Source organism: Charadrius vociferus, unplaced genomic scaffold, assembly GCF_000708025.1.
Source record: "Charadrius vociferus isolate BGI_N301 unplaced genomic scaffold, ASM70802v2 scaffold19, whole genome shotgun sequence".
In the NCBI taxonomy this organism is placed as follows: domain Eukaryota; kingdom Metazoa; phylum Chordata; class Aves; order Charadriiformes; family Charadriidae; genus Charadrius; species Charadrius vociferus.
Window position 1 is genome coordinate 160,792 of NW_009650173.1, and position 10,708 is coordinate 171,499.

General features: G+C 39.7%; 1 protein-coding gene across 1 annotated transcript in view; it reads right to left on the bottom strand.

The window, feature by feature from the left end:
• Window positions 1-7,557: 7,557 nt before the first annotated feature.
• The window catches only part of EIF4G2 (eukaryotic translation initiation factor 4 gamma, 2), a 12,647-nt gene continuing 9,496 nt past the window's right edge, over window positions 7,558-10,708 (bottom strand). The window contains exons 19-23 of the mRNA XM_009892689.1: window positions 10,468-10,702; window positions 10,041-10,245; window positions 9,375-9,586; window positions 9,115-9,236; window positions 7,558-8,844 (exon numbers count right to left, since the gene is read on the bottom strand). Of these exons, the coding sequence (XP_009890991.1) occupies window positions 8,779-8,844; window positions 9,115-9,236; window positions 9,375-9,586; window positions 10,041-10,245; window positions 10,468-10,702 (840 nt within the window). The 3' untranslated portion in view covers window positions 7,558-8,778. The remainder of the gene's footprint in view (window positions 8,845-9,114; window positions 9,237-9,374; window positions 9,587-10,040; window positions 10,246-10,467; window positions 10,703-10,708) is intronic.

Below are 10,708 nucleotides of genomic sequence, written 5' to 3' on the forward strand. Positions count from 1 at the left end.
CTTTTCAGGGATAGGTGTGCGGTGCTTTCAGCAGGTGTCAGAACATGGATGCACCTAACCATGGCAGAGCACTGGGACAGCACACAGGTTGTGTGCAGCGCAGTTATGTGTCAATATGGAATTACGACAAATGTTGTTTGTGTTATACGGCCAGGTGATGTAGATGAATTTCAGTTATCTTCAGACATCTAAAAATAAGCAGTCTAGACGCCTTCTACAGGCCCACAGAGGCCTATGGACTGGCATCCCCAGAAGGCAAATCATCCTGTCCCAAGATAATTATCTAAGGTAGGTGGAATGAATCATTTTCTGAGGAACCTGTTTCTGTCTGTTGCCTAAGGAGCGGATAGATGTCTAGACACTTAACATTTGGCTACTTAAATTTAAGTAAGAGGAATCCCACCCAGTGAAACAGTAGCTCAGATAGTATCTTTGTTCATTTGAATTAGTTTCCAATTTTAGACACGTAAACTGGTGTCCATCTACCAGTTCCCTTCATATTTTGGCTTTTATGAGAATTTTTTTTGGTTACGTTTAGGGTTTATCTGAATTGTATTATAGGTCTGCTATTTCAGCAAATGCCAACACCAAGCTTTTTCTCAGAGTGTCAGCTAAACTGAAGAACTACTTCTTGTGCATCTACCTAGTGAGCTAGCGTCTGACACATCAAGATGGAACTCAGAAGTTTTGCAGTAAGTACACAAAGACAGTACAGTGTGTAACTTCCCCAAATGTACAGCGTTGCAGTGAGTGGGGGACGACTCCTCTATGGGTGTATGTACTGGTGTCACAGAGAGCTCAGGCTGATCTCTGTGCAAGAAGGAGCTGTTGTAATGCACGCAGTAGGTTCTAGAGAAAGCCTGTCCTTGTTCTAGTAAATGTTTCCAGGGTGTAGTGTCTTATTTCTCAGCTGCTGGTTATATATTTTATTGCACAGGTAACAGATAGATCGCCAGAGTTCAACTCAATCTTTTTTATTATCTTGAATGTTTCCTATTTAAAGATGAAATCTAAAGTTGATACAACTTCAGAAATAACAATATTACCTGAATTTATATTGTTTGAGCAAGACGCAGTCTGTTTATAAAAGCAGGAGGGAAAGGAAGAGTTTGAATCAATGAAATTTCCTTATAAACAAGATTAAGTGTGCAGAGTTTTCTTGGAGAATATGTAAAACATTAAATTATTTGCATGTTGGCCCACTTCCTGAATTAAGTTCTTTTTCAGTCCTTTTTGATGATTACTATTGAGTTTGCACTGGCAAGAATTCAGTAAGGATAGCTGGTAGAATAACATATACTTTAATATAGCTGATGTATTTTAGCAGAGATATTCCAGCCACTGGCCTGCTACGATCAGTGTCCTCCTACTGGTTTCAGTGGGTCTCCGCATGTTTAACCTATTTGAAGGTATGTGCCAAAATGCAGAGATAGGGGTGGGATTTTTTGGCTTTTATTGCATTATGCTCCCTACCAATATTGTAAGTCTAGTGAGCTACTTATCTAATTGGATACATGAATGGCCTTTCACGGTATCTAAATATTTCATGGTCTTGAAAGTTAGTCGAGTTGGTACTGTCGTATCAATTCTATAGATGGAAAACTATGGGAAATTGCAGGTCACCATGGAAACGTTCACTAGACCAGAATGAAACTGATGTATTGATCTAGTGAGTCATGTAATCACGGTTATCATGTCCTGAGAGAAGTGCAGTACATCCACCCCACCTCTCATTACTTTGTCGCACCGGGCACTTCCTCCAGCAGTCTGGCTAGGGCTCTACTTTAAAACAGCTTTCTTTGTATGAAATTGAGACAGTTCTACACTTCTCAGATTGGCTCATTGTGCTACACATTTTGAAAATATTGAAGGTTAAAGTGTCAGCTGTACAATTCATGCTCTTTTGTTGCGTCAGTACTAGGAAAGGGGATTAGTATTAACACTTCTACTGTTAATTGGAATCTGAAATATTAACTCAGCAAGCAGTGTAAGCTTAAAATAATTGAGTAACTGAATGGCCTTTGTCTAAGAGGAACAAGAGGAATACAAATAAATGGGGATATATGTAACATATAGTGATGTACATATACAAAATACCTATGTATGTATATATACATATAGAAAAAAACAAGGCCTTAAGTACTTCCCCTGGGTGATGCATCTGGCTGGGTAGGAATGCAGGGATGGCCTAATGTGCATGCTTGGCACCTTGATTATTACTTTGCTGTGGAGACCAACTGTTTTTTAAGGAGCAGCTGTCAACTGATTCTCCAGACTTGTATTTGGATGATGTCACCTTATCGCTGAATCATAATGGCACTATAGTATCTCAGGAATCTGCAAAATTCATTTCCTCAGAATGCAAATTCCCAACGGAAAAGTCTATTAGCTTTTAGGTTTATAACTTGACTAATACATAGGAAAAATGTTAAAGAGACCAATTCCAGTTAAATATATTTTCAAGGATCTGATCATACCGTGGGTCCCTGAGCTGATGCAGGTAGCAGGACTAGCCCTGGCTAACAGCAGAAACAAAGCAAGCCTCTGCCACTGTGAACTCTAGCTTTGGTGTAATTCAGAGTACTTTTAAATACTCAATTCAAATCTGCAAGATTCCTCTCTGAGAAAGGCCAGTCACCCAGTATTCTCACTCTGAACTGATTAAATTTTCAACTGTCTATGAAGTCTGAAAGAATGTGCAATCATTCCTTAGAGGGTTAAACAAAATCGCCATAGAAATGCAAATCAAACCTTCACCTGTATTTCCATTTTAACTCTACTCGTCTTGGTAACTTACCCTTCATTTCTCAAATTCTCCATTGTCCTACCAAAAACATCTGGTTTACAACAGAACAAATGCTATAAACTCTTCCTCCTCCACATACTTTATCAAACCAGTTAAAGATCCCTTTTCCTTTTGCAGACTTCAATGTTTTACATAGCTTCTTAGATAACAGAATAATAAAATTCTGGGAATACTTCACACATCAGGTCCTTCAGGCAGTTTCACTGCTAACATAAACAAAAACTAAAAGTAAGATTCACGTTGTTATAAACTTGAAGATAAAAATCCCACTCAGATGGTTGCTTTCCTCACTCCAGCCATGTATTTATGCCAAGTGTAACTCTGTTGTCATGGCTGCTTAGTCAACTCATTAAAAATAACATTTCACTGGTCTCCAACCACCAGCTGTACGGAATCTGTTAGAGGAAATGGATGTGGGCTCCATAAAATGAATCCAGATGAGCCCGTTTCACTTTAACATCACCACATTAAAAGCTACACCATTCCAGGAACGCCTTCTACCTAAAGAATCTTATCCAGTCCCTGAACCTCAGAGGTAAAGGCCTGATTTTGTTCCAGAAATTTCTTGGTCATTGAGAAGTGAAGCTTATTCTGTAATACCTGCATAGGAGTGGAGCCAGGGAGATACTGTAACTGGGTTGTATGCTACTAGATAGCAAAGTTTTTCCATCCAGCTCTTTTTGAAACAACGGGGAGCTTTCTTTGGGTGTCTGGTCTTGGTTGTTTTGGAAGCAGATGCAGAACTCTCAAAGCCATATTGATATAGTCTCCTTTAAGTTACTATTACTAGTTCTATTAAACCCTAATATCTGCAACTATAGATCTACTGTATGATTCTTTTTGTTTTTCCTTTCCTGTTACAGTGAGCGGCTTGTCTCAGCTGCATGTGGTTATTTCTATTTTGGTTTTGAATATACAACATCTGAGTAATGTACGAATTTATTGATGTGCCTATAAAGCAGACTTTGCCCCCCTGTTCTGAGACTGTTACCTGCCTGCAGAGGCAAGCCAACCGCTGAATACTTCTGGTATTCAGCAGCAACGCTGAAGTTACAAGATATGGCAATTTATGCGAGGTGGGGGGAAAAAGTAGCTTCACACAAGTGCATTTGATAATTGAGTCCTCCCTTTGTGTGACATCATCACGTATTCTGCTACTACTGTCACATTCTAATTTCCATTTTCCATATTAATTCAAACCATAACTGTATGAAGTCACTGGCTTCAAAAATAGTTTGTATTCAATGCAACTACTTACTTAAGCAGCTCTTTAACATATTTGATAGTCTCACACAAGGTGAGAATATTCCAAAAATACTTGAGCCCGGACCATTTTAACCATGGCGTACCCTTGCACCTCAGCAACTCTGTGTAATTTCTACATAAGGTGGCACACATCACCACCCTCCTTCTCCTCTAGAGCCTGCCCCCTCCTTCGAGGAGGGTGGGAAGCCAGTATTTCTGCTTTATTCTCTCCCAGACACCCTCCTTTACCACCCTTTCATCCCTAGTCAAACGTGGTCCTGTGCCCCACCCAGCCCTTCGGCTGCTACCCTGGGCCAGGCACCCATCAACCGCTTCCAGGGATCTCCTGCGACAGTCCCACCTCAGCACCCCAGCCTAAAGGGGGCCAGCTGGAACACAGGGAATTCTAGGAGTTGCACTACTGCTATTCATCAACCTCCTCCTCCTAAGTCCTTCTAGGTTAGGGGAATACTCCTGATGGCAGTGGTGCCACATATTCCAAGCCCCCTGCGCACAGCACAAGGATACACCAACGTACTTCTGTCTAAGGCCACAGTTAAGGTGTTAAGACAGGCAGTATTTGAAGTAAGCACTGCAACAAGCAACAGTTCATAAATGTAGGTTTCTCCAGGTATGTGCAGGAGTAAGCTCTTCCCTGAAGTTTGCTGCACCAGCTCTCTGGTAACCCATTTTAGAAAATAAGCATGAACTGGCAAGAAACTCATTTGTTATCAGTCATTGCAGCTGCTAGCCTGGATTGCAACATAAACTATTATAATTCATGTTTCAGATGCATTCTAAAAAATTTACAGCAACTATTATTCAAGACTGTGTTGAAATTAACTAATCATCTTTTGGATTTATTCACTGCCCTGGAAAAAAACCTCCAAATCCAAACAGCATTCAGGGGCAAGCTTCCATCTGCTAAAAAAACAGGTCAGCTAAGTCACACTTGCAAAAAAATTTTGTTTCTCTACCCTTGCAAAAGCTTTGGTCTGTACCCAACCTCCTCCCCAACAACCCCGCAAGGCTTCTTCCTGCAGTTTCCCCCCCAAGAAAAATAATGCCTGTGCAGAGTTATGAAAGTGTTTTGACTTTTGGAAGCATTGATCAGAACACTTTCCTGAAATATCCAAATTTAATATAACAAAGCACCAGGGACAACTGCAGCTTGAAAAACAGATCTAGTCTTCTACTGATACAAACAGTGACAATGAACAGCAGTCCAACTGTTCCAATTATTTCATAGAAGATGTGAGATTTCAATGTGACTGGTCATTTTCAATAACCAACCTGTAACCTTTCTTGCAGGAACCTTTAAATCTGGTATGGATTGCACCATTTAAATGGACATGGTGCCAGGTACACCAAGCAACTCCAACACGTGGAAATAAAGCGTCCTGAATGGTAACTACAGCCTAGTTCAGTATGACAACTTTGTTGTCATGACTGTAACTACTATGAAATGTGTTTAATATGCAATTTTCCCCCATCCTCTTGAGTGCAGCTGTGATGCCTAACATTTAACAATTAAAACTAATAAAAGCCATTATCATTGATCAGTTATATTGGTTTAATTTTGACCGTGACTTTACTACTTGAGTACACTCTATTGACATGTAAAGTACAATGCAACTAATAGTTAAAAGCCACACAAAAGTTAGACCAACTAAACACCCATCCCCTTTTTCAGATTGACTTAGTCATAAGCATTGTAGCCAAGCACTAAAAACTTAACAAGTAGCTGAAGATCAAGATGCTCCCTTTCCTTATCTATGTAAATACCATCTTAATGTATACACTGCAGTTATAAAAAATGCTTTTATACCAGTTTCGAGAAACCAGATCTGTTCATACTAACTGCTTGTCAATTTTGCAAGCATCTCATGATGGAGAGTAATGCTGTAGTTGAGTGACATTTCCTACTACCTATGTTCTATTCCACATTCCAGTCATGGCTCTTACAGGAGTTTTACTCTTCCCTGACAGAATTTTAACTCAGCGACTAGTTACAAACAAGCCAAGCAACAAAGCCTCCGGACATAAGTACACAAGATTTTAACAATTACCATTTTAGACTGGGCAAGAATACAAGGCTTAGTTATGCTATTCCAACCACCTGCAGCTGCCAGCTTAACCTTCTCCAAGAAGACATAGCGCAGGTTCTGGTTCTATTCTCCCAAAGTTTTCACTACAAGTTGTTTTTACTTGCACTTGCTTTTTGTACTTTTGCCTTTTTCCTCTCACTTCTACAGTAAGTAAATTTAGTTGGAAACTACCAGTTAGGACTGTTCTTTCATGACTTGTGGTTCCTCCCCATCTTCAGCATTGCGGCACCAATAGCTGAAGTAGGCAGAAAGCAGTACATTTGGCATGTACCACTAAACTGGCTCTAACAGCAAAGCTTAAATACAAACTAACAACAGAAGCACAACCCCGTTAATGAAACAATGCTAAATTTCACTATACTGCATCTTACTACAAAGTAAGACTGCAATTCTCAAACAGAATTTGGAATTAATTAAGAGTAAGTTAACCTTGAAACTACACTTAGGTCCCTCTATCCCAATAAAAGGTATTTAACTGCAGAACCATATTAAGTACATAGGACATCCGCTTGAGAAACATCTTCATCTACCTGAGAATGGACATGAAATGAAGGTAAACCCTGCAGCCCCTGTAGGTCTACCATCGACTATATCACTCTACAGGTAAGAAAGGAAATACTTCCATAAATTGAAGACTACTCTGCATCATGAGTGGGAAGAACACACCATTAAGAACTTTTTTAGGACCCCTGATGTCACTGTTCACCACTGTTACACAGAAGTTGCAGCTACATCAAAAGCTGCCCAACGCTTGAAGTTGGGAGCTAAGTGCAGTTCGTGCTTTCCTTTCCCTTAATTGAACTAGAACCCACAGAAATACCCTGCTCTCCTGTTCACTACTAGGTATGCCACGTTTCTAAAATGCAGACACAGTGTTTAAGCATCATGGAATTTTTTAGCAATTCCAGAAGTTAAATACCCTTTATGAATGTCATTTGGTTTACAGAACCACAGTACCTTGATTTACTGGGCTATGTATTGGACAGCAAGTTACTGCTGCATCTAAAGAAACACACTGAGGAACTCTTAACTTACAAGGCTACAAGAGGCCACCACTTGTGACCATGGGTTAGGAAGCCCACCTTTCACAGCAGAGGGCCAGTGAAATGAAAACAGCAAACCCCCTGCCCCCAGCCATAGCACCTTAAGGTGCATAAACGCCAGCTAGCCCTCCCCTCAAAGCAAGCCCTTTTATCATCTCTAGTATGTTTTCTCGTGCTCCACTTTATCTCCCACCATGCAGAAGAGTTACATAGTCTAAAGCCCTTCCAGCACTGGCAAAACCAACCTTCAGTAAAGGAGAGCCTACTGTTTTGCTATCACAAGTACAGCACCTTTTAACTGTTAAAGGCTGAATATCAATGAGGAAAAAAAAAATCACTAGGGACAAGGTTCTAGGAAGTAAGGTATCTTGAGTATTTAATAGATGACATTTCAAGCCTGTACAATGCAACATCATTCGACTGTTTCGTGTTTTTTTTTTTTTTTTGCCAATTTGATTAGAGAAACAGGCAGCTCATAGTCAGTGCCACTTGATTAAAAAACATGCATGTCACCTGGGGAAAGTTCAAAGCATTAGGAAGTTAAAAAGCACATACTCACTGATAAAGCATACATTGGACCACAAGGCAAACTCCTACCATTTCTTCAGCAGAATTTTAATTTTCCTCCTGTCAAAGCAAATCTGTAGTGTCTAATCTTGTCTGTGACCTTATTTAGAATTCATTTGCATGTTAAGACAATTATTATAAAAAGAATCTTAAGATGGTCCCAGTCTAAGTCAACTCCCTCTGGTGTTTCCTTGCGTAAGTTAACTAGTTGTCAGTCAAAGCTTTTCTACTGGGAGACATTCAGAAACAAGTCAAGTATCACAATGTTTATTGATAGATACAAGTATATAAAATCAGGGCATGAACATGTCTTGATAAATTAAGTAGACTTAATTTCAGTACTATAATAGAGGGACCAATTCAAATTTCTCACCATGGCATGTTTCACACCCAAAAAAACCTCTTCCAAAGGGCATTAAACCATCTCTTCAGCTGATCAGTTTTTGTGCAAGTAAACGGTTTCTTTTAAAAAGACTTGTGCACTTGCCCAGGCTCAAGGATATTAAAACCTAGCACATAAAGCCCATTACTAGAGGTAGAAATACAGGCAATATACTATTACGGCAACAACCATCGATTACAGTTAAGGATTCTCTGTAACAACCAAATGAATAATCAAATATTGCAACAACTCAAGTATTACACTGAGCAAAGTGCATTTCTACAGTATTCAGTGTTGCTATTCAGTTTTCTAACTTAAAACAGCCTATGATAACTGGCAGCAAAGAAGACCCTTGCAACAGACTGCTTCTGCTCGAGAACTTATGATGTAATTATTGCATGCTGCTAATACACTGTTATCTAAACATTAAAGATACTCTAAAATATTTTTATTGTAGACTATTAAGACATACTACAAAAACCTTTTGCAGAGGATATCCTATTGACATACTTCTGCTTTAAATATTGTGAAACATTACAGCGGAATGAATTTTCGCAGTGGTTAGGTCAAATGCAGTTACATCATAGCAACAGTATGTTTGCACAATTTAAGGCTTTGGCTGGTTCTTTAGTCAGCTTCTTCTTCAGATTCTTCTTCTTCAGCAGTTTCCAGCCAGGTTAGCCATTGGTTCACCTGCAGTTACATAAAACTGGTTTAAGGCCGCAGGAATTTTTTCCCTACTATGTACTTCTACACTGTTTTTTTTTTCCCCCCCCAGCTCATTTTAAATATCTTTCAGCCACTTTTGTACTACATGCAAGTTCCTAGTAAAGAAAAAAAAGGCTTAGTTCATCTTGCCTCACTCCTACCTAGTGAAATACTCCATGAAGCTTCTAGATATTAACAAGTCTTGAACACTGTTTGAAGGTGTTCTCAAACACTTCAGTGCAGCAGAAAATTTACCTGGAATAAAGCTTTGCCTTTCCCTGGAAACTCTTGAGTAATATCTTCTTTCCATGCCAAGAAGGCTTCTTCTTCAATGATCTCCATGTCATAGAAATGAACAAAGAAGCGCAGTAACATGCCTATAAAAGCAAATTTGAACTTTGTTAGCTTTATAACCTTTCAAACAGCTTGCTTGACCAAGAAGCTTAGTGACAAGCCTGAAAGTCAGAAGCAAGCAGACCCAAGTTAAATTCTGGGTAACATCTTGATGCACATACCTTTTGGGAAGTTGTTGTTGTAGCAGTGCACCTGCAGTGCATATAAAGCACTCACTTGCAGATCAACATGGTCATGGAGGAACTTCTGCATTACCGGCTTGAAGGAAAGAAGCAGTTGTTTTTCCTGTTCTAGCTGCTCTTTAGATGGAGCAGACGAAGAATCCGATTCGTCACTAGGTGGATTTACCTCACTAGAAATATACTGCAAGAAACTGGACAAAAAAGAAAAAAGTAAGGTCTGTAAACTGATAACCAGCTACATTTCTTGTTCTTTCAAGTTCCATTTGCTAGCTATTACTAAAAATGCCCTCCTGCTTGTATCAGCAGTTAGGTGAATGCACAGTGGATTAGTATTGTGGTTGACTGTGCACCACAAAAATCCTGGTTTTGCTTCTGTACAGCTCAGAAATGTTTTAGAAGAAGAATACAAAGGTCTAGACTTCTTCCTGAGCAAAAGCAATACTTGACACTGATGCAAGCCTGGAAACTTGCGTTTATTCTCAAATACAACGGGTGTTTAATACCAGGGAGGTGCACTCAGAACAGTCTATCACCCTGGGTACTGTATCTTTTTCTACACAGAGCTCCATGTCAGTCTTTGCAGTTAGTGACTTACTGGTAGCTTAAGAAAACACATGCCTAAACTACATCAAAACAGCATCTCACCTGGTCATCAATATATTCACAAATCCCTTATCTACATGAAGTTTGGGTGAAATGTTATCTTTAATCCACTTATAGATGGCTTGAGGGGATGGATCTGATTTTATTTGCTTTAGTAGTTCCTTCTCCAGTTTCAGAAGTGGGAACAAGAAGCTAAGCCCCTTCCCTTCCAAGATCTCCAGCATGCGGTCCTTGTTCTGGTCAATTTCTGACAAATAAATAAGAAAGAAACTCTTAAGTGCTGGTGTTAATCAAAACATATCAGTCATCAATGGTTCATGGGTCTGACCCCCCCTTAAGAAACGCCATTCTCAAGAATCACAACAGTTGATTGCATCAAAACAACCTGGCATGTTATTCTACTCTGGTGTAAAAAACATCTTGCATACACTGACACGAAGTGTTGTAAGAGCGATGTGTTAACTCTTACCTGGTAACATTTTCTGCATATTCACTTTGCTTTGTTGGAACAATTCTGTTAGCCATTCACGATCTTGTAACTTAGCTAACTGTTGAAGGCAGAGCAGGAAGAGAGGGAAATGGGTGCCACTTTCCAGTGGTTGAGCCAGCTCAGAAATGCTCACCAGCTCTGAAATAATGGCACGGGCTGCAAACTGCGCTAAGTAGGATTTCACCAATGGGATGTCCACCTCCAGTTTGGGGCACTGGTC